General features: G+C 38.7%; 2 protein-coding genes across 3 annotated transcripts in view; both read right to left on the minus strand.

Annotated features, from left to right (window-relative positions):
* Positions 1–25422, minus strand: part of LOC126967870 (trypsin alpha-3-like) — a 60060-nt gene that overhangs the window by 15466 nt on the left and 19172 nt on the right. The gene's annotated exons all lie outside the window — the stretch shown is intronic.
* Positions 10075–14504, minus strand: LOC126967841 (trypsin-2-like). Its single transcript, XM_050812529.1, has 6 exons — positions 14290–14504; positions 13436–13490; positions 13234–13361; positions 12013–12019; positions 11476–11619; positions 10075–10585 (listed from the first exon to the last, which is right to left on the minus strand). The coding sequence occupies exons 1-6, from the start codon at positions 14502–14504 to the stop codon at positions 10427–10429; spliced, it is 708 nt and encodes a 235-aa protein (XP_050668486.1). The 3' UTR covers positions 10075–10426.

The following is a 25422-nucleotide window of genomic DNA, read 5'->3' on the forward strand; positions in this document are numbered from 1 at the left end:
AATCTAGATAAAAATTGTATGAATAATTATTAACTATCAATACTATTTAACATGATATTATTATTATTATTTGGAGAGGGTGGCGAAATTCCTAGTCCTAATTGAGTCCTAGTAACACCGCGTTCAGAATTGAACTATTGTGTTCGCAACTCATTTGCCCCGTACTTTTCCCGGGGCGTAAAAAGAATAGGGGAGTCCCAGGCCCATGGGTGTCGTAAGAGGCGACTAAGGGCTTTTTAGAAGTGGGAGAGTCACGCTGCCGTCTTTTGACGTCAGCACAATCGGGCCAGGCTCGTCCGGGTTAAATACCAAACTCACACAGAATACCGGCGTGAAGTAGCGGCCTAGTGCCACTATGTTTCGCATAGGTTAGTGTCGAGGACCGGTGGCCATTCCCCCCCCCCATCCACCCGAATATGACAGCGGAACTTAAAAAGATTTTACCCCAGGAGGGTACCGGCTCTACCAGAGTCGGAGAATCCCTACCCGAGCACTCTAGCTCGGGCTGCCCTTCGTATTCTGGGGAGGGCACAGAACCGCGCATGACCAAGGACAAACGAGGCAATAACACCACGGCACCCCGCTCCACACTCAACGTGGACTTTTGCAATATCAGGGGAATTCACTCCAATTTAAACGCCGTCCACCACCTTGAGACGGCGCAGCCGGCCTTGTGTTTCCTTACGGAGACGCAGATATCCCGACCTAGCGATACGTCATATTTAACGTACCCCGGGTACAAAATTGAGCACAATTTTTTGCCTCATGCCGGGGTATGTGTGTATGTTAGGGAGGATATCTGCTGTCGCCGTCTCGGCAATTTTGAGGGTAGGGACCTGTCCACTCTCTGGCTCCGCGTAGATTGAGAGGACCGCGTCCGCATCTATGCGTGTGTCTACAGGTCCCATAGTGGTAACGCAGAAACCGATCATCTCATGGGCTGCGTTCAAGCGGCAATTGACGACGTGCTTGCACAGATCCCCTCCGCTGAAATCGTAGTCTTGGGTGATTTCAACGGGCACAATGCCGAATGGCTTGGATTACGTACCACAGACTACGCAGGGCGATCTGTGCATAATTTTGCATTGGCGTATGGTCTGTCCCAATTGGTCGAGTCGCCAACGCGGCTCCCGGATGTGGATAGCCACATGCCGTCCTTATTGGATCTTCTGCTAACTACACATCCCGATGGTTACCAGGTCTTTGTCGACGCCCCTCTCGGAACGTCCGACCATTGCCTGGTCAGGAGTGTAGTGCCTATCCGACGCCAACGTCGCAGACCACCAGCGACCCGCCGCGTTTGGCACTACAAGTCAGCAGATTGGGATAGGATGCGTTCCTTTTTTGCATCCTACCCTTGGGGCAGGGTTTGTTTCTCTTCGGATGATCCTAGTGCCTGCGCCGTTGCAGTAGCCGATGTGTTATTACAGGCTATGGATATTTTTATACCAAACTCTGTAGTACCCATCGGTGGCAGATCACAGCCCTGGTTCGATGCGTCAGTTAAACCAGCATCTGACTGCAAAAAACAGGCGTATCGAGCTTGGGTTGCGGCGCAAAGGATCCGAACTGCACAGTTCTTAAGAGGAAATACAACCATGCCTCCAGATTTTTTAAGCGGCAAATCAGTCAGTTACCCGACCGGAACACGCAAGTTCTAGTCGTTGTCGAAAGCTGCTCTTGGTAACTTCAGCCAGCCGACCATGACGCCGTTGCACATGAGGAATGACACCCTGGCCCATACGGCAAAAGAGAAAGCCGATCTCTTGTGCACTCTTTTCGCCTCCAACTCGACTCTTGACGACAACGGAAAAACACCGCCGACCATCCCGCGGCTCTCTATGCCTGAAGTACAGTTCAGACAGAAAACTGTTAGGCGAGCTCTGTTTTCGTTGGACGTCAGGAAGTCGAGCGGGCCGGATGGCATTTCTCCAATCGTGCTTAGAACGTGTGCCCCTGAGTTGACGCCGGTGCTAACGCGTTAATTCCGGCACTCTTATTCTAAAGGCGTAGTCCCTGATTCGTGGAAGTCAGCCCTTGTCCATCCGATCCAAAAAAAAGGAGACAGTTCGGATCCGGCAAACTACAGGCCTATTGCTATTACCTCCCTGCTCTCCAAAATCATGGAGAGCATAATTAGCCGTCAGCTCTTAGTATATCTAGAGGGTCACCAGTTGATCAACGATCGACAATACGGGTTTCGCCATGGTCGGTCGGCAGTTGATCTTCTGGTATACCTAACACATAGATGCGCAGCGGCTATTGAAAGCAAGGGGGAAGGCCTGGCAGTTAACCTGGATATAGCGAAGGCCTTTAATCGTGTATGGCACAAGGCGCTCCTCTCCAAACTTCAATCATTTGGGCTTCCCGAGAGCTTGTGCAAGTGGACCTCCAGCTTCCTCACTGGGCGCAGCATACAGGTCGTTGTCGACGGATATTGCTCGAACCCGAAGCCCGTGAATGCTGGACTGCCCCAAGGCTGTGTGCTGTCTCCCACGCTGTTTCTTCTGCATATCAATGATATGTTGGACACCTCCAAAATTCATTGCTATGCAGACGACAGCACTGGTGATGCCGCATACACTGGCCATAAAGGTCTCTCTCGGGAAATCATCGATCAGTGCCGGGAGAAACTTGTGTCTTTTATCGAGTCCTCTCTTGAGAAGGTCGCGGAATGGGGAAAATTGAACCTTGTCCAATTTAACCCCCAGAAGACTCAAGTTTGAGCGTTTACCACTAAAAAAACCCCATTTGTCGTATCGCCGCTCTTAGACAACACTTCCCTCAAAGCCTCGCCTAGTAACGGAATACTGGGTCTCGAAATCTCGAGCGATTGCCAATTTCGTGCCACAAGTTAGGATATCATCCTCACCATCTGGATGTGTGGCGGTCCTCCACAGTGCGGTTTTCAAGGAGCTTTCTTCCACGTACTACAAAGCTGTGGAATGAGCTTCCTTGTGCGGTGTTTCCGGGACGATACGACATGGGTACCTTCAAAAAAAGCGCGTACACCTTCCTTAAAGGCCGGCAACGCTCCTGTGATTCCTCTGGTGTTGCAAGAGATTGTGGGCGGCGGTGATCACTTAACAACAGGTGACCCGTACGCTCGTTTGTCCTCCTATTCCATAAAAAAAAAACTATAGCTCGTCGTCAAGCCCTGCCGCGTTTGTGAACCGCAGTATCTTCTTGACGCAAGTATTACAAACAGCATCTTGGAGCAGGGTATAATATCCAAGGATGCTGTTACATGACATAGCTTTGTTACTTTTGCAAAGAAAATTGTACTAAGTTTGTAATATTTTTTTTTTATGAAAATGAGCAGAGTTATGGTAATTGATACGCCCTGACCCTTACATTGCAGTGCCACTTGCTTCACTAATGAAAATGAAATTGCTTCAAAAATGCTTCTCTTTTCAATAGTGTTTAACTGGGCCTGGACGAACTACCCAAGGTCTTGACTGTTTTCGAAGACTGTCGACAAAGGACTGACTGGCGAACTAGGTACTAGCAAGGACACAACGTTGTTTTTTAAAAAGTAAACAAAAAAAAAATACTTCGTTGTATTCCAAGCGAATACCGCGGACAATATTTTGGGAGAAGAAGAGCCAGGGTATAGGGCTCAGCTCTGACAACCTCCTTCTGCCCTCACACAGGGGGTGCGAAGATAACTTGTCGTCGATGCAGCCTGTTCTTGTAGCAAACTACCAACCAACACATCATTGCACTACGAGAAACAGCCATAAAATAGGTGGAGACTTATCATAATGTCAGTAGATATCCTACTATATAATAATATTCATTTCTCTAATATTTTAGGGTGACTACGGAAGTCCAGCTATTATTTATAGTTCAAAGATACAAGTTGGTATCGCTTCCCATACAATGAGTTGCGGCCGCCAAGGTGAACCCGGTGTATATGTTGATTTATCAAAGGAGGCTGTAAGGAAATGGATCACAGATGTAACTGGTATTTTTAAATATGAAGAACTCCTAGATTCTCGTTTCATATTGCTGGTTTTATTTATAATTACTTGAATGTTTGGTTTTGGATTTTAAATAAATATAATATGCCATTGGAAACTAGTTTTGGTCTGAGAAACATATTTCATTTGTATTATAAATAATACACCTACGATTACTTTATACTGTAACATCATACAATTGATGCGCTATTACGTGTAAAGGCACGTTGCAAGCATTTTTTGCTCATTATTCAAAAGTTGATTAAAAGTAAATACTATAAACTAATAGGGGAGAGGAGGCCATGACGGGGACGCGGGGCCATCCACACTTACAAAAAACTATACGCTTTAGATGCGTTTTGTTTTCGCTAATAGGTAGCCATTTTGTATCTCTCTTTAGTTTGACAGTGACCGGCGACTAGACTGCGCGCATTTGATTTTTAAAACAAACAACGATTTTCAACGTAATTTTATGTTATTTTGAGTCACTTCGTATACGCAAATAAAAAGGTAAGTGTTTATGTCGCTACTATCATGTATTTATTTTGTTTTTGTAGATAAATGACTTATTGATATGTTTTGAACAAAAATACTCTAACCGTCACTCATTTTATTTGGTTTGTTATTTTAAATAATGTGAAAATTGGGGCATAACGGGGACATGGCTACGGGGTACGATGGGGTACCCTGTTATGCCCGCAACCGTTGTCCCCATTATGCCCCTGTTTTGTAAATTAACTGAAGAATCGTTCTTGTTCATTTTATAATAGAAAATATTTTATTTTAGGTATAAAAATGGTACGGACGTATAAGAAGAAAAGTTTGAGACTTAGTTGGTCCATTGTAAACATGAAACAGGCAATTGATGCAGTCTTAAGCAAAACTGCTGGCTATAGAAAAGCGGCTCACCTGTATAGCGTACCCCAGACCACATTAGAGCGTCACGTTGCTAAAATAAGGAAAGGCGAGCTGCCTCTTGACTCTACTCCAGGTAACTTCAAGCCCGTGTTTTCCAAACAAGAAGAAGAGGAGCTGGTTAGGTACATTATAGAAATGGAGAAACGTTTGTTTGGTTTAACCACTATCGTCCTACGGAAGCTAGCTTATCAGCTAGCGGAAAAAAATGGCAAAGCTAACAATTTTAATCGTGATAAAAAGATAGCTGGCGTAGATTGGTTAAAGGGATTTTTGAAGCGCCACCCAGATCTATCTATCCGAAAACCGGAAGCTACATCGGCAGCTCGAGCAATGGGCTTTAATAAAGTGGCTGTGAGTAAATTTTATTCTCTGCTCGGGGAAGTATATGACAAATATAATTTGACCCCAGACAGAATTTTTAATTGCGATGAGACTGGTACATCATGCGTCTCAAAAACGAAGAGCAAAATTATTGCAGAAAAGGGTAGAAAACAGGTAGGATCGCTTTCTTCAGCAGAACGAGGGCAAACGGTTACGGTTGAGGTATGTTTTAATGCAGCAGGAACTTACATGCCTCCTACGCTAATATTTCCTCGACAGAGAATGAAGCAAGAGTTGCTGGATCGAGCTCCTCCAGGGACGACAGCAGAATGCAATGCTAAAGGATGGATGACAAGTGAAATATTTATGAGCTGGTTCCAACGGTTTGTCAATTTTTCTGGTGCGTCAATAACTAACCCGGTCTTGCTTCTTTTAGATGGTCATGTAACATATACGCAAAACATATCAGTTATTGAATATGCACGCAAAAATGGCGTTGTAATGCTTTGCTTTCCCCCGCATTGCACCCATAGGCTTCAACCCTTAGATGTTGGCTTTATGAAACCTTTGAGTGTATACTATGACCATGCCTGCTCTGATTGGTTAAGGTCACACCCGGGGCGAATAATATCAACATTTCAAATAAGCGAAATATTTGCAAATGCATACATTCAAGCTGCAACAATGTCTACAGCAATCAAAGCCTTCCAAAAATGTGGCATATGGCCTTTCAATCAGAATAACTTTACAGATTCAGATTTTTTAGCTGCATAACCACAGACGTACCCCTAGCAAACAATGAGTCTGAAACAGGTCCTTTAAATATCGGAATCCAGCAACAACCACCGCCACCTATTCTTGAAGAATATCCTCTTGAAGCAACATAGCTTAATCCAATCTCCGATTCGAAAAGTATGTCGTGATTTGACAACTTCGTTTGCAAATGCTTCGCCTCGAGAAATTCTCGCGATCCCGACAGACGAACAAAGAAACCAAACGAGAAAAAACTATCGCCGAGGGAAAACTGTGGTTCTCACTTCAACCCCCTACAAAATTGAGTTAGAAGAACGAGAACAACTTAAGAGAACGAAGAAGTGTTCTAATCCAAATGACCCCAAGTTAAAGAAGAACTCTAAGAAACAGAAGACCCAAAAAGCTGCCTCTGGTGTAAAGAATACCGACGAGGATACCATGTGCCTGTACTGCCTTGACGTGAACCACACTTATTTAAAGTCTTCGGAAGGTTGGGTGGCTTGCCAACTATGTGGACGATGGGCTCATACAGCTTGTACTGGTGTAGACGACGACAATGCAGAAGAAATCCACATCTGCTTGTACTGTGACGCAAAATAAATACGTACCCCATACTGCCCCTACCCTGGGGCACGATGGGGTTTTCATTATAGTTTCAAATAATTAAAATTATAACGTCATATGATTACTTACATCACCAAATTCTATGCCAAATGATAGTTTAATTAGTAACTAAAGTGTTGTGATTAGTTTTAATTTATAAATACATTGCGTTAATTATTTTAATTTGTATTTTTCTTAACGTCCCCATTATGCCCCCCTCTCCCCTACATTAATTTTTATTTCTGCAAGCTACAAGTTACTAATTGACGAACCAATAAGTGTCAGATATTGACAATTATTATTTATATAAATAAGTTTAAATATCAATGTGACAATTTAAGAAATCACCCACATTATAATATACAGATGTCAATAGAATTTTTTTAATAGTCAATAGAGTTAATCTGAATTTATATTCGGGTAATTTTTGTACACAGTCCGGTATAATATTAAATAATTTAACACATATTCCGTATGCGTTACGTTGAAGCAATGAAGTACGTTGTGGTCTATCCAAAACCAGTGTATGACCATTTCTGATGCAGCGTATGATTCTGTTCAACAGGTTTAAATAAAGTTTTATGTAAATCAACGAACAAACGTGCTTCCAATATATACATGTTAATAGTGATTTACAGGATTCGTACGGGGGGATATTTATTACATACTCACAATTGTTAATGTGATCGTTGCGTGGCTTGTCAGCTATCAGCGGAAGCGTCCCGCACAAAATATTGCATTAGTTATGTGAGGAGACGTCACTGCTCTTGTAATTAGTTTATTTTGTAGCAATGAAGGTTCATACAATTTTTTATAACGAAGTTGTATATAATATGTCCTTCATCGTTGATGGCTACAACGGGCATGTTCTATGATTTATTATTATAGACAACAAAAATATTTTCTTGAAATTTGTAAGATTTACTAAAATTAATTAGATTTAAAATATGGTTGGGGGAGGCGATGGCTGGCTCATGCGTCATGCTCGTGAACGGACGCTGTTTGTGGTGGCAGGATGATCCTGTTGCCGGAGGCTCGGCTTCAGATTCATAAAAGTTATTAAACGTAGGTCACACTAAAAGTTTTGCGTTACTTTCAAAAACAACATGTTATAACCAAAATATTATGTTTATTGCTTTTCAAAAATACTCTCCTTTACATTTTAAACATTTTTTCATGTGATCGAACCATTTTTTAAAACAGGAGGACCATAGATCTGAAGGCTGAAGTAAGTGAAAGTGTAAGTGAAGTTGTAAGTACAACTCGTTATTTTTAGCTTCTAAAAATGACTTAGTTTTGTTGGCCGTGTGTGAAGAAGCGTTGTCATGATGTAAAAGCGTTCTCCTAAATATCCGTGGTCAAACTTCATTAGCATCTGTGAGCACCATTCCACGCGAGCCCGCTTCTGCTCCGCTGTCAGTTCATGAAGGATCTAACAAAAACAAACTTTCAGAACTTTCAATTCTTCGTGTAAAATTTTTGAATTTGGCTCATACCAATCCCCAAGTCATCGAATTGTCTCATAGATAATCCGCGGGTTTTCTTAAATTAGCCGCTTAACTTAGTAGCCTTATTTTAATTGAAGGCCGCCGACCTCTCTCAAATTCAGCAAACCATCGGCTCACGGTGCTGAAGGAAGGTGCTTCTCTCCCAAAAGCATTTTGAAGACGAGCGGCACAGTCTTGCGGAGAATGAGAACTTTTGAAATCATTGAAAATTCTCTCATCGCTTTAAAACAAAGAGTACTTTAATATCTTTTCGAATTAATTCCATGTTTGTTTGCGTACTTTGATGTGTAATAAAAAACAAATGACAAATGATTTCAATCCAATTGTTTTATTACTAAGAAGGTTACAACGTTTCAAAAAATACAACATTTCGAATGTTGTATTTTTTGAAACAATTAAATTAAAGAAATTCAAATATTTCTGATTAGCTATATTTTGAGCTAGATTGAACTTTTAGTTTGCCCCATGTATATATATATAATAACTTTATTTATTTACGGTGTGTGTGGATGATGCAGCTACTGTACTCAATAAATTCATTTACAATTCCTTTTTTGATTTACTCCTGTAAGGCATAAACTATTTGACGTTTGATTATGTTTGATGCATCACTTTACATACCCGTATTATATTGCAATTGAAATGATTTGTAATACGATAAAAATGTAAATCTTGATATAAACGAGTGGTAATGAGTTTAATGCTACTTCTTCTCATTAGCTCAACCCATTACGAAGTAGCGGTAGATTCAGAAGCATACCTATACATCGGCCAACAAAAGACTAACTAACTTGACACGACCGAGTAGTAACATTATGAATGTCACAGTTTCTAGAAAATTCCTCAATGTGCTTATGAACATACAGAAAATTATCAAAAATGTATTGAGAAGCAACAGTCAAAATGTTTATTTCTTAAAAATTTTCTCTTGATGATTCTTTAGGACCTAGGTTATAAATCGCGTGAATATCCCTCTTCTGCAGCACAAAGATGGTATTAATATCGGCCGCACTGCCCCATAACAATATACCTTAGGACATGAAAATAAACAGTTTGATGTCAGTCAAATGAAGAGTTTAGATAGTCCACGTAAACGGCAAACGATCTTCGGGTAAATCTGTAGGAATAGGTATTCCGCAGGATTTTTGTTCTCGGTCCTTTCTTGTTTCTTATATCATCATCATCATAATCATCAGTCGGATGACGTCCACTGCTGGATAAGGCCTCCCCCAAAGATTTTCACGACGGTCGGTCCTGCGCTGCCCTCATCCAACGTATTCCGGCGATCTTGACCTGATCGTCGGTCCATCTGGTGGGGGCCTACCAACACTGCGTCTTCGGTACGTGGTCGCCATTGGAGGACTTTACTGCTGCTTATATATTTAAACGATTTACCGTTTGAGGTTAGAAATGATAGCTATGAGATTGTATTGTTTGTGAAGTGACGTGCGTTGATGACAAGGTAAACCATACACTCTCAAAAATAGTACGTTGGTTTGAGACGAATCTGCACTTAGAGTAAAAACAAAGTGTTTACAGTTCATTATACCAAACACAGCGGAGAATCAAACCAACGTTCTTATAAATGATCAGAGATTGGACCTTGTAGACACACATTAGATGAAAAGCTTAAGTGGAGTCCACATATTGTCTAAACAGCTAATAGACTCAGCTCTTCGGCATACGCCTTTAGAAAGATTAGAGAGTACACGAATGTTGCTACCGCTAGATTAGTGTACTTTAGTTATTTTCACACCATCAAAATTTACTGTATTTTGTTGTGGGGTCATGCTGCTGACATTGATATAGTGTTTGCTCTGCAAAAGAGAGCTGTTCATGCTATATATCAGCTTGGTTATAAAGAGTCACTCGAAAAAAAAATTGTAGAAATGAATATTATGACTGTTCATTATCAGTACATTTTTGGCTGTGTGTTTTTCGGTCGATTGATCCATCTGACGCCAAGACTGTCAAGAAAAACTATAGAAAGAGATATAGATAAACAGCTATTAAATTTGCGAATAAAATTTTATTTAATTATTTATTTAGGTTATTAATATTATATGTGTCATTTTCGTTTTAATCAGTTTGTAGTCTTCATACTACACCGTACCACATCATGGACGTACTTTGAACGTTAAAGACAATAAAAGAAACACCCCACTGATTTCAGTTACCTCTACTTGTTAATATCATTAGCGTTATGTTACGACAATTATTGATGATACCACATCAGGGTATTAGTGGGTGTCTAGTCGGCAAAAATTTTTATGCTATTAATATTATATTTTGTCTGATACATTTCTTGTACTGCTTCAGGGTATGATACGGTGTAGTAGGCAAATTCCAGTCAACTTTGTTTTAAACTCCAGTTACTTTTGTAACCCATTCCCTCATCTCTTTACTGATCAGGCTAGTAAATACTCCAGGTGTATCAGGACGAGCGCATCCTTTTCCAAAGGGAACTATTCCGATTTGTGTTCCATCGTTTGATAATATACCAGGACCTCCAGTGTCACCCTAAAAATTATAATTAATAAAAAAATACTACGTTGAGTAGAACGTGAATATAGGCACAAATATAAAAAATAGTGCAGTGGTAAGCTTCTAATACTAGCCATGCGGCCACTATCCGTGCTAAGCGTCACATTTTACCCTTACACGAGAGTGTCAAATTTAGTGCCGTTACACGATATATTTAGGTATACAGAGTGCAGCGCGCACGCGGCAACTGCATCCCCATAATATGTGAACATGGCCTTCAGTCTCCTTAGATTCATGTCAGTGCTTACTATTTCTTTACTCTACGGAAATAATTGCAACAGCAATGTTTTTAGCCCAAACCAATCATAATATGCAAATATTTAACTTGCTATGTTGATTATCGTAAGGTTGCATATACAAACGGAATTATGAATCTAGTATTCTTAATTGTTAAAACAAAATTTCACATTTTGGTTCTACTCCGATGATAGTTCATTTTTGTTTTGACAAGTTCCAAATAAAGGAACTATTAATTGGTCAACAATTTAATAATGGAAGATGGTTTTATTTGCCACCGTAACTGCGCTCAAGGTTGACTACCAACTAAGAAATTTCTAATAGAAGGCTAAAATAACATATTTTGTAGAACAGATATAACAAACCACTGTGTGGGCATAATTAGAAAGGGTTTGCTGTGATGAATGCGTACCGAAAATAAAATTAACGTTAAAATTTGCTCAAAAACTTTTGGTGCAAACAATGAAAGGGAGAAATTTAATTAAATTAAATTACAGTCGCGTTACAAAACTTCGAAAAATTATAAAATATTGCACGATATATACCTTGACAATGTTTGGTTTTTATTAATTTCTTACAAGTTCGGATGCATGTATCAAGTGCGACTGGAAGTGAAAAGTGTAAAATACCTGACATGCATCCTTTCCGCCCTTCGGGACTCCCGCACAAAACATATTTTGAGTAAACATTTCTTTATACACTTTTCGACAATCAGCGTCAGAGACTATTTGAATTTGCGCTTCTTTTAAGTGACTACTAACATTTCCACGTTCCTGCAAAATGATAACGAATTCCACTCACTATTATTTGGAATATGAAACATAGTTATATGTAAATATAAACATATTATTATAGCCTATAATCTTCCACTTAAATGTGGCTCATTTAAATCGATACTTATAAGTTTATAAAAGGAACGAAATCTGTCTACATGCTTACAACAATGTATTTATACCGGTAAACAATGTTTATAAATTATGTATATTATGTCTGTTTGTTTCAGCTGATTTAATAGTTGGCTGAAAATGTATTTTGAGTGCAGTTTCACTAGGGGCTGAATGATTCCGTAATAATTTTGAATCACCACGGATACAAGATATCCGGGCCACCGACCTTATCACATGACCTTATGTATCCTCATTTGCTCCTCTTCCATAAAAAAATACTTGCTTCCTTAAATTTAAAGCAACATTTCCTTTAATCATTTACATCATCTAAGAATTCTTATAGTACTAATACTGTAGTAAAAATTCTTATAAATATTTTTTTATTATTTACCTCATTATTTCTCATTTAAGTAACTTGGAAGTATTTGAGTTTCATGTAAGATTTAGATTATATTTGTAAAATGATGAAGCTCTAAATATTGTTTTTCAAGAGTAGCAATTATTTTCTTACTACTTTTTATAATACGTAAAATTTCGAACACCGTTTGACCTGGAGTCAACCGTTGTTATTGTGGTTCTGATCTTCGCTTGCGATTATCGTATAGAATCTAGTTTTCAATACACATCACAAGTCACCACAAAATCGCTTTATTTCGGTAACGTCTATCCTGCCAACGCATGCTTCTCTCTGTAGGTCAGCAGTTAAAGCATGGGTTACCATTTTCTTAAGCTTTTTTACTGTTACGATTTCATGTAAAAGATTCAACATAGTAGATCAAGATATGATTCCATATATCTGTTAAAGTTGCTTGACTTCCTTCGACTTCAGTCTTCACTTCGAAGTTCTGAATGGATTAAACTAACTAGTTAGGTGCGATGCCTTATGTACAAATACATAACTAAGCAGTTTTTGCAGCCTTACTTCCATACCAGAACATATATGAATAGAAAAAAAAAACATTATTTCACCCTTAATTTTTTAATGTGTTGTAAAAGGTAGTAATTGGAATAAACAAAATATATTGCCATTTTTAGGCTATGGCCGCAAAATTATAACAAAACTAGAAAGAGAATGTGGGTGACGTTGACCACTTAACACCTGGTGACCCGTAGGCTTTTGTCCTCCTCTTCCACTAAAACAAAGTACACGGCGGAAAATAAAATTAAAAAGTTTTAATTAATTATAAAATTGATTTCAATCTCATTTGATAATTTTAAAATCTTGTTCTAGAATACAAAAAGTGACATATTATGCTTTTATTTTTTATCCTTGTAAAGCGTTTGAAAGCAAATTCGATTTGAAACTTTTTAAAATTTGACATTTTAAGAGTAGATAAAATAAATTCACAAAACTGTTCAGAAAATTTTAAGGCAGGATCATAAAATAATAATGAATATAAAATTAAACTGTTATAATACTCACTTCTGTAACGCCCCATCCAGTCACAGTTAAATTAACACCTACATGAAGTTTAGTTCCAGCATCCACCAGCTTAATACTTTTCCTTTTTTTTTCCACTGAGATCTAATTTTTTTATTAACTTTATAACGCCAATATCAAAATTACCAGTTCTTTGATTATATTTGGGGTGCGCCATAAAACTTTTAGCGGGAATCAAGGGATTGTTCTAAAAAAACCATGTTGCTTTAATTATGAAATTTTCACTGTTGGATTTCATTTAAAACATTTTTTTAGACTTACACCATCAGGATCGTCGGATAGCGTTACGCCTGTTAGTACAGATACTTTTTCTATTCTGCAACATGATAGTAAATTATTAGGTAAATCTCACCACATCGAAAAAACGTAAGTTACAGGCTTTTGAACAACGTGACAAAACGTGGCCTCACATGGAGTAGTGTTGTCATCTCTGGGCGGGCGCTCCCCAGTACCAGCTTCAAAATTTTAACGAAGAACGGCTCGAATCTTTGGCGTTACGTTGAGATGTGGACTCTCTGCATATTCTTCCACGAGATACAACGTTATAGTGCTAAATATCATCCGCATCACATTGACATCTGGCATTTCACAACCGTGCGAGGCAAGAAATTTCTTGCTATTGCAAGCACTGCCACTTTGTGGAACCAATTACCGGCCGCTACTTTCCCTAACTTAGCTTACCGAACTTTAATAAAAGACCACACATACTCCCAGCTTAATGGTCCATGTTTATTTCATGTAATGGTGTTTTTTTTTTATGAAAATAAGGGACGAGACGAGCTGGACTGGAGCAGTAATTCTTGAAAAACCCACAAATTCTGAGCGGCACTACAATTGCGCTCGTCACCTTGAGACATAATTAAAAATAATAAGATGGTTAATCTCATTTGCCCAGTAATTTTTCTACGGCGCCCTTCAGACCGAAACGCAGTAATGTTTACACATAACTGCTTCACGGCAGAAATTGGCGCCGTTGTGGTACCTATAATCTAGCCGGATTCCTGAGCAAAGGAGCCTCCCACTGGTGTTTCATTTATGTTAATTTTAAACTAATCATTCCTTTGGATAACGTCTGTATACGTAAATAATAAATATTCTTTGGGAGAAAGCCGTACCGGTATAAGCAATGGCCTGCTGTCAAGATATAAGCTTCACTAATTATTGATCCTCCACATTGTAAGTATCTCCTTCTTACAGATAACAGAAGCAATGCTTGATAGGGATGTTTCTCTATATCTGTGTTTGTTCCTCCAACAATTTTATCATCATCTACATTTTCAATCTCAAATTCACAGCATGCATCTGTTACGATAAAAATTATATTATTCATTTGCATCCTAAATTTGTGATTAACGGGTGTAGTTATAATTATGTGTGTAATATAAGTGCCACGCAAGTATATTGTTGCCTAACTTATTTATTTAAAATTGTGGCAATGATAAGCTGATATCCTAAAATGTTATTATTCTGTTGCTTATACATGGGGCACGCTAAAGTTTTACACTTCTATCTAATCGGAACTATTTGAATTTCGAATGTTATATTTTTTGAAAAGTTGCAACCTTCTTAGTAATAAAAAAATAACAATTGACGGGAAATCCTTTGTCACTTGTTTTGAACACACATCAAACTTCTACGTACGCAATGAAAAAGGAATGAAGTCGAAAAGATTTGAGTGCGATGATTTTAAAAGTTCTCTCTCTTCGCAAGACTGTGCCGCTCGTCTTCAAAAAGCTTTTGGGAGAGAAGCACCTTGCTTGAGCTTCATGAGGCGATGGTTTGCTGAATATGAGAGGTCAGGTTTCTTTACATGAAGAAATTCGTGAAGGGCGGCCTTTAACTGCCGTCAACGAAAATAATGTGGCTGCTGTTAAGCGGCTAATTGAAGAAAACCCGCGGATTACCTATGAGATAATTTAAGGACTATTGGGGATTGGTATGAGCCAAATTCAGAAAATTTTACACGAAGAATTGAAAGTTCGGCAACTTTGTTTTTGTTGGATCCCTCATGAACTGACAGCGGAACAGAAGCGGGCTCGCATGGAATGGAGCTCACAGATGCTAATGAAGTACGACCACGGATATTCTAATTTTTATGACATTGTCACAGGAGACGGAACGAGGATTTATTTTTTTGGACGCGAAAAAACAGCGATCTTGTGAATGGGTGTTTGAAAATGAGAACAAGCCAACAAAAGTGAGGCAGGCGAGAAACGTTGGTAAAAAAATTATCACACTATCACAATTCCACTTGAAGATCAAGAGAGTGTTAATGCCGAGTGGTATTATACCATTTGTTTACCCAGGATGTTAAAAAAAGTTCGCGAAAGACAACCAAAAGCCGCGTTCTCCTACATCATGACAACACTTCTTCACACACGGCCAACAAAACTAGGTCATTTTTAGCTTCTGTAAAAGTACAACTCGACATCCACACAGTCCCGACCTAGCACCCCGTGATAAAATGTGTGAAAATCAAAGACTTGATGAGAAGTTTCTCTTTTACCAATTCCGAAGAGGCTGTGATAGCGTTCAATCAGCACGTAGAAAAAATGCCTTCAGATCTGTGGTCCTCCTGTTTTAAAAAATGGTTGCTCGCACGAAAAAATGTTTAAAATATTGTTCCTGTCGTCTCATCGGCGAGAGTGGGGGCTTGCGTTCGTGGCGGAGCGGCGCTCGCACCGCGGCCGACGGCGGAACCAGTCGCCTTAAGACCTTGACCCGCGCGCACATGCATTAACGCTAGCATTCTATTAACTTGCATCTATTAATTACGTAATACAGTCCTTTTGTGAAACAAGGTAATTTTAATTCAAGACCACCAGAAGCCACAACTGGAGCTTGATATTCAACAAATGGTCCTTCGCCTCTTCAACTGATCATCAAAGCAAGTGGATGGTTTAACCGGCCCTTCAAATTTATTAAGGTCAACGTTGACGTCCATTTCGAGAATCCAGCCACGATCTACATCTACTTACATTGCTACGTTGGTCGTGTTGCGCACCTCTCCGAGAACATTCGACTGCCACGCCGCCCGAATACATGGCACATACAAAGGACAGACATCCGGAGAGGCTTTGGTTCTGAGTGAGTTTGTTCCGATAAGGAATTCTTTTTTTCCTAATCTTATCCCTTTCCTAGGAATTAGGATTGTGCTATTACGGATTCGACATAGGTTGATCTCTTCATAAAATAGCTTAGATTCCTTCTTATCGCCTTTTAATAAATATCATTAGTGCATATATTTCATTAGTGCATTATTAAATTATTATTTTAAAACTATGCGTTAATTGCATATACATATCTTGTATTCTGCACTTACAAAAATTAGTTAGTACACATAATAAGTACATATAAAATAATTTTTACTCAGGAAATAAACCTATTACCTATTCTAATTTTTGATTGCTACGTAACAACGTTAAATACTTAATTATAAATATAGCCTTTTCATAAACTGCATTCCATTAGTCTGATACATACTTTAAGTTATAGCAATAGGTACGGCCGCTAGCTAGTTTCGCTTGTCCATACAATTGCCTACGAAAACCAGTTTTGTGCATGAATCGCTGTATTACGTCGGCTTGACAAAATCGTTTTTTCTATCACCTAGAACATTCCTTTGCTTACGTAACTTATTTACGATATTAAGTATGTTTCAATCTTAATTTATTTTCGTTTATTATCTTAATTGCTTATCATTATGTCTGAATTAAAATTAAAAGAACTTATAAAAAAACGTGGAAGTTTTAAAGCCAAGCTAACACAATTCACTAATTTCTTTAAACTATTACCTACAGACGAATTAGATAGTTTTCAAGTAGCTGAATTAGAATGCCGTCTAGGCGTAATGAAATCTTTATACAAAGACTTCGATGACTTGCAGACGCAGTTGGAGCTGTTGTCGGAGAATGCAGACGATATGTACCAGGAGCGCGAGGCCTTCGAGACTCAGTACTTCACGCAAATGTCGCGCGCGCGTGCCCTGCTCCCTCCAGACGTGTCGCGTGCCAGCTCTCCGGCACCGAACCCTGGTGCCAGCTCAACTCACCACGACACGCTCCACGCTTCTGGCTGCAAACATGACTTCGTACGCCTGCCAAAGATTGACCTACCCCACTTCAACGGCGACTATCAGCACTGGCTTGAATTTCGAGATACGTACATTTCAATAATTCACGATAATAACAGCATACAATCAATCAATAAATTCCATTATTTGCGTGCTGCTTTAACTGGCAGTGCATCATTAGTAATAAAAAGTATTGACTTTAAGGCCGACAACTATACTATAGCATGGCAGTTATTGTTAGACCGCTACAATAATGAAAGGTTGCTTGTCAATAATCACGTGCAAGCATTATTTAATTTTCCTGCTATACAAAAAGAATCCTGTCATTCATTACGAAATATGATAGATAATATAAATAAAAATTTAAGAGCGCTTGACACTCTCGGACAGCCTACAGCACATTGGGACACATTAATCATCTATATAATGTCTAAAAAATTGGATAATGTGACCAACCGAGAGTGGGAAGAACATAAAAACAATTTAAATCATTTTCCAAACTTAAAGAACTACACTAAATATTTATCTAATAGAGCTGATTTACTCGAGACCTTACATGATAATAAAACTTTAAATAATAATTATATAAATACTAATACTTACGAAAGTAACAAAAACACAAACTATCTAACGAACACACATTTTAAACCAGAAAAAATCGCATCATGTCCTATGTGCTCTCAAAACCATCTTTTATTTAATTGTCAATCATTTAGAAATGTTAATGTTGATTCCAGAATCAAAAAAGCTTCAGAAAGTTATGTGTGTATGAACTGCCTTCGTCCTGGTCATACCGACAAACGTTGTAAACTTTCACATTGCAAGTATTGCAAATCAAAACACAACACACTCTTACACAGGGAATCTCAAATAGATCTCAAACCAAAAGACAATATTGCATTATCTACTAATATTATTACAAATACAAAAGGAAAAAATAATCAGGCTCTTATAATATTATCCACAGCTATGGCAAGGGTGACAGATGTCAACGGTAGGCTTCATTCCGCCAGACTTCTTCTCGATAACGGCAGCACTTCCAACTTCATCACTCAGGATCTGTGCCGTTAGCTCGGTCTGAACACACGAAGCACTATCTCTTCAGTCTCAGGTATTTGTGAACAAGTTTCCAATACTTCAGAGAGCTGTAGTCTTACCTTACAGTCTTGTCATAGTCGTTATCAAGCTCACATAGAGTGCTTTATCTTACCAAACATAACGCATAGTTTGCCTGGGTCTTACGTTGATAAAAAAATAATTCCTATCCCGCCAGGTCTTAAACTTGCCGATCCTACTTTTAATATACCTTCGGCCATAGACATCCTCGTAGGTGCTGAAGTCTTTTGGAACGTCCTGGGTTCCGATTCCATAGATTTAGGTAAACATTATCCTAAATTACAATCATCTAAATTTGGTTGGCTTATTTCCGGCAGCATATACCAATGTGGTCTTCCTTCAAAACCAAATTGTCTTTTTCTTTCTCATGAGGAGTCTCAGCAGCTTACACGTTTTTGGGAACTAGATTCTGTATCGTCTTGCAATGGTTTCTCTTCAGAGGAGCAAGCTTGTGAAAAGCTCTTTCATGAAACCACACACAGAAACGAACATGGTCAATTTGTCGTCACTCTTCCGTTGAAGGACTCGCCTGAAAGCTTGGGTGACTCTTATGCAATGGCCAAGCAACGTTTCCATTCCCTAGAACGTAGATTTGAAAAAGATTCTACTTATAAAGAGCGTTACATTAAATTCATTCAAGAATATATAGATCTGAATCATATGACAAAAAACAGCAAATTAAATACACATAATCAAGTCAAATATTTTTTACCACATCACGGCGTTGTACGAGAGAGCAGCTCTACAACAAAGCTCCGTGTAGTCTTCGATGCTTCCGCCCGTACGACATCAGGTAAGTCTTTCAACGACATACAGAGGGTGGGCCCCACTATACAGGAAGACCTCTTAGCCATCCTTCTGAGGTTTCGACAACACAAGTTCGTGGTCACAGGCGACATAGAGAAGATGTATAGAGCCGTTTTAGTTGAACCTTCTCAGCGCTCTCTTTAGCAAATACTTTTTCGTTTCAATTCATCAGATCCATTGCAGTCATACACACTTAATACGTTAACTTACGGTACCACTTCAGCTCCATATTTGGCAACCAAATGTCTTGTGTCTTTAGCTGACCAATGTTTAGAATCTAGTGTTAGAGAGAGTATTAAACGCGACTTTTATATTGATGATTATCTAGGTGGTGGTGACTCGATCGAGTCAGTAATAAAGCTGTACCAAGGTGTAATGAAAGCTCTCGAATCAGCCAGGTTCCACCTACGAAAATTACAATCAAATAGTTCTGAAGTTCTTCAGTCTATTAGTAATATGTGTACAGATACTCAAAATAAAACTTTGAACTTAAATGAAATTCTTCCTAGCAAAACTCTTGGCTTATATTGGAATTGTAATTCTGATCATTTATTATATTCTGTCAACTTCACATTTACATCAAACATTATTAGTAAACGTAACATATTATCGTTAGTTAGTCAAGTATTTGACCCTTTAGGTCTAGTGGGACTTTGCACAGTTCAAGCTAAATTTATATTACAGCAACTGTGGATTCTTAAATGTACATGGGACGATGAAGTACCTTTAGAAATAAAGAATCAATTCATCGAATTTATCGAATCACTTCCAGCTCTTAACTCTATTCGTATTCCTAGGTGGGTGTCTTGTAGTAATCCTTTGGTAACTGAACTTCATACTTTTACAGACGCTTCCGAACGTGCTTATGGTGCTTGTATTTACGTAAGGACAATCGCAGTCGATGGGACGGTTTGTGTTCGTCTTTTGGCCTCTAAAAACAAGGTTGCTCCCATTAAAACAACCACTATTCCACGTTTGGAGTTATGTGGTGCTTTGTTGGGTACACGTCTCTATTCGAAGGTATGCAATTCACTTACCAACGTCTTCAGTCATTGTTTCTTTTGGTGCGATTCCACAATAGTGTTAGGATGGCTTTCCACACAACCAAGTAATCTTAATCAGTTTGTTCGAAATAGAGTTAATGAGATTCAGGAATGTACACTTGACCAGACGTGGCGTTATGTACCTTCTAGAAGCAACCCTGCAGACTTAGCTTCTCGGGGGGTGAAGGCTGATTGTATCAGCGCGTCCACTCTTTGGTGGTCAGGTCCTCAATTCCTCCATGAGAGAACCATACATTTTCCTCCTTCTCCAAATACACCACAAACATTACCTGAAACTTCACTTCACACAGTTACACATTGTAATAGTAAAAGCATTAACGTACTTTCAGATTTAATTCATAAAATGTCTTCATTTACAAAATTGAATAGAGTTTTTGCATATATCTTAAAATTTATTTACAATTGTCGTAGTCCCAATAATAAAAATAAATCCTATATAACGAGTAACGAATTAAATTCAGCTTATAACACAATTATATATATTTCTCAGCAGGAAATGTTCCCTGAGGAATATAATCATCTTAAGCATAATCAAATACTCCCTAAAAATAATCGTCTTATAAGTCTTAGTCCATTTATTGATTCTAATAACCTTATTCGCGTCGGTGGACGCCTTCAAAACTCTAACTATAGTTACGACGTAAAGCATCCAGTCTTATTATGTAGTAAACATCATTTAACTAAAATATTATTTCTTAAATATCATAAATCACTGTTTCATGCTGGCCCTCAGCTTCTTCTTGCCAATGTAAGGCTCACATACTGGCCTCTTGGAGGTAGAAACCTAGCTAAGCAAACTGTACGTAATTGTGTTCGTTGCACGCGCTTTAAAGCTCAACCTATTCAAGTCGTCATGGGCAACTTACCCAGCGAGAGAACACAACTACAATTTCCCTTTTTGAATACAGGTTTAGATTACGCTGGGCCAGTGCTGATAGCCGACCGGAAGGGCAGAGGATGTAAATTAATTAAATCTTATATTTGCGTCTTTGTATGTTTTGCAGTTAGAGTTAGCAGTTAGTCGACGTGGTAAGCCTCAGCGGGTATTCTCCGAAAACGACACTGCTTTTGTGGGAGCTTTTAATGAGCTTTCACGTCTTCTACAAGTTTCATCCAATACTATTTCCAATGACATTGCAAACGAAGGTATAGAATTTAAATTTATTCCTGCATACAGTCCGCATTTTGGCGGTTTATGGGAAGCAGCTGTTAAATCCATTAAAACTTTATTACGTAGAGTCATGAGCTTAACTCATCTTACTTATGAAGAGCTTTCAACCTGTCTCATTCAAATAGAGGCAATTCTTAATTCTAGACCCTTAACACCTCACTCCACCGATCCTAGTGACCTCTCCTATTTATCTCCCGCTCACTTCTTAATCGGACGACCGCTCACTACTGTTCCTCGTCCTCAGATGCCAGACGACGTGAACCTGCAGCGCCTGCCTCGCTACGACCGCATTGAGAACTTGCGACAGCACTTTTGGCGACGTTACTCAAATGAATACGTTTCTGTTTTGCAGCAAAAGGCCAAGTGGCATACAGGCTATCAAGACCTAAAACCAGGTACCATGGTGCTAGTGAGGGACTCCCATCTTCCTCCTCTTCTGTGGTTCTTGGGCAGAGTCACCAATGTTCATCCTGGGTCTGACGGGCGCAGCAGAGTTGCCGACATTACGACGAGAAAGGGCGTCATAACACGGGCATACAACATGCTTTGCCCTTTGCCCGTGCCTTCATCGGAGACTTCTTGAAGCCTTACTACTTCAACCCGGGGAATATGTTCCTGTCGTCTCATCGGCGAGAGTGGGGGCTTGCGTTCGTGACGGAGCGGCGCTCGCACCGCGGCCGACGGCGGAACCAGTCGCCTTAAGAACTTGACCCGCGCGCACATGCACTAACGCTAGCATTACATTAACTTGCATCTATTAATTACGTAATACAGTCTTTTTGTGAAACAAAGTATTTAATTCAAGACCACCAGAAGCCACAACTGGAGCTTGATATTCAACAATATAAAGGAGAGTATTTTGAAAAGCAATAAACATAATATGTTGGTTATAACATGTTGTTTTTTTTAAGTTTTGCAAAAATTTTAGTGTTACCTACGTACAGTTTGGTACAGGTATTGACATAGTTATTCAATTTTGTACTGTATGTCTATATTATCTGAATTTTTTATTAAATTTGCCAATTGTGATAAATATATTGTATGATTAGAATTTGAAAAGATTGGAACTTGTGACACGCTATTCCTTTGTATTTTTTTAAATCTATTACTCCTACAGTACGAAGGCGGCACTAAAAATTTCGGGAATCAAGGAAGTGACACAACATTACTATTTAAAAATGTATTTATTGCTTTTCGAAGTAGTCTCCGCGAAATTTGACACATTTTTCCATACGATGGAACCAATCATTGAAGCAACCATTTCATTCGGAAGTTGGGGTCTCCAAAATGGCCGTTTTGTAGGCGTCCACAGCTTCTTCAGGTGTTGAAAATATCTGACCACGCAATTTATTATTTATTTTAGGGAAAGTATAGAAATCATTAGGGCTTAGGTCGGGGCTGTACGGCGGATGGTCTGACAATTCTATGTTTTCTTGCTCTAAAAACTCTTTTGTTCTGTGCGCAGTGTGAGAACTCGCATTGTCGTGATGGAGGATGATGCGGCGGTTGCAGTTCTCTTTACGGAGTTCAGAAACGACCTGTGGCAAACAAATGCAAGCATACGATTCTGCATTAACCGTTCTTTGTTCCACAAGAGGAATAGTCGCATCATGGCCGGTTTTGGAGACAAACGTGGCCACCATTTTTTTTGCAACACTCCGTGAACGAACAATTGTTGTTGGCTTTAACTCATTTTCGAACACCCAAACTCGTGACTGGTTTTTTGTTTCGAGTTCGTACGCGTATATCCAGGATTCGTCACCTGATACGATGTTGTATACAGCATTTGAGAATCCTGCGTGGATCTTTCGAGAGTTCTGACGCACCAAGTAACGCGAACCGCTTTTTGCTCTTCACAGAGCAAATGCGGTATCCATCGGGAAAATAACTTTTTTACACCTAATTGTTCATGCAAGATTATTTGTATTTGACTCATGCCAATGTCTAAAGTTGTATGATTTTCGCGGTATGTCACATGTCGATCTTCCTCAATCAGCTTACGCACAGCATCAACGTTTTCTTTGGTGACTGCAGTTTTTGGACGACCTTGACGGGGATCATCACTAAGCTTGACACATCCACGTTGAAATTCAGCAAACCAGCGATAAATTGTGGTTTTGGATGGGGCTTCATCACCAAATGCAGAAATCATCCGGTCAATACACTGTTTTTGTGTTAAACCACTTCGAGAGTCATAATAAATCATCGGTCTAGAATTTTCTCGAGTCAATTCCATTTTCTCAACGACTTAACAAGTTTCACAAGACCTTGTGACAAGACCGAGAATCTTTTTTTAAATAAATAAATGGTATTCGATTTTTAAAACCAAGGAGTTTTCAATTAAAAAGATTTTAATATGACAGGAACAGTGGAAATATTCCATTCCCGATACTTTTAGTGCAGCCTATGTACTGGAATGGTGTTTAACAAATATTTTCATAGCAACATGACTTACGGTATCTTGGTATGGTGCAATGTTGCTTACATTAATAAAGAACAGAGAAAACGTGTTCATGCTATTATAATATAAGCTTGTCCAAAGATAATAATATAATTATGATAATTTTATAGTAATAACAGTACAAATTGTATATTTTTGTAAAGTGGCCAAAATACAGAGGGCTTCTTGCGCTGTTTCTTCTCTATGAGAATGCCATTTGTTCTGAGGCGGTGTTAGTTCTTTAATTTATATTGTAAATGTTAAAGCACATCCTGAAGATGGAGCCACAATCTGAGAGTTGAACAAGACATACCAAAATTTTACGATACATCCGTCACTCGAACGCTGGGCTCAGTTGGTAAGAGCGCTCGGACGGAATCCGAGAGGTCGTGGGTTCGAGTCCCGCATCGTTCATAAATTTTAGTTACAAATAAAATTTTGAAATTAAATTATAAGAAAACTTTTGAAGACTTTACTAAGGGAGAGTATGTACAGTACGACTGGTGAGACACGAACGATACTCAAGCTGAGTACTTTGTACTCGATTTTAGATCTTATTGTGTTTTAGGTACTTAATTTTAAAAGAAATTTCTCTATAAATAAATGAAGTGTACATATATGTTTTCTTTCGTTACGTAATCGCAAGCACCAATAGGTCCGTGTTTGCCCAATTAGCGTGTACTCAGCGCGCCCGCTCGTAATCCATGCGATATATAATTGATTTATTAACGTTTGGTAAAAATTCAATAAGAAATTATATTAATTTTTATGTATTGTAAATTTTATTGTTTAATTTATATAATTAAAATCAACCTTATCATAAAATAATATTTTTCCTTACCTTTAAAAATATATATTACAAGCACAAATAAAATTTTAAAATATACTCCGTACAATGTAATACTCAATGAGCTGTGTTCAATGACAGAGGTGTCTTTCGTAATTAACAACTTTTATCGCTTTCGTGATCATCCGAAATAGTTTTTGTAATTGGACGGAAATTAAAGAAACTAATTAAGCATATTTTGTTTATGAGAAAGAGCTATTCATGTAGTTCCATAAATGTAAAAATGAAGTCACTATTTCTAAGGAACTTGTGCAAGAATCATAATATCTATACGAGCACGAGTTTTGGTCGGTAGCCGTAACTAAAAAAACTAAACCACATCAAAATATAACAACAGCTAGATTGGTATATAGTCCGCGTATTTATGTCCAAAGAGGATGTAAATACTGCGTAATAAGAGGCGGGTATGAAATGTGCAGCCATATGTTTGAAATAGTGGTAATTAGTGGTAAATAGTAAGTGGATAATTTTGAAAGCGAACTTTTAAACTAAAAAATTGCTTTTAACGTAGTGGATTCTTCTTATTTTTCACAAGATTATAGCCGTCATCTGTCAATCTATCAATGACTGCACGATTCCTACAATCGAGTGAGTCGAGAGACTTTTTTTCTTAGAGAGTTTCGCAAGGCTGATTATGTCTTATAGAAATCTGCTTTGGGGTACGTCTTCATTTCACAAAAAAAAACAGTTGGCATATACGGTCTTGGGAATCGAGACTCGTTACGAAATCT

This window comes from Leptidea sinapis, chromosome 14, assembly GCF_905404315.1.
Source record: "Leptidea sinapis chromosome 14, ilLepSina1.1, whole genome shotgun sequence".
Taxonomy (NCBI): domain Eukaryota; kingdom Metazoa; phylum Arthropoda; class Insecta; order Lepidoptera; family Pieridae; genus Leptidea; species Leptidea sinapis.

Excerpts from the sequence above, each read along its gene's own strand:
- LOC126967841 (XM_050812529.1), bottom strand. The coding sequence starts at position 14,504 with ATGAATAATATAATTTTTATCGTAACAGATGCATGCTGTGAATTTGAG. Across the intron at positions 13,491-14,289 it reads GCAGGCCATTGCTTATACCG|AATAGAAAAAGTATCTGTAC; the intron begins GTACGGCTTTCT and ends ATCATGTTGCAG. Across the intron at positions 10,586-11,475 it reads GCGGAAAGGATGCATGTCAG|GGTGACACTGGAGGTCCTGG; the intron begins GTATTTTACACT and ends TATAATTTTTAG.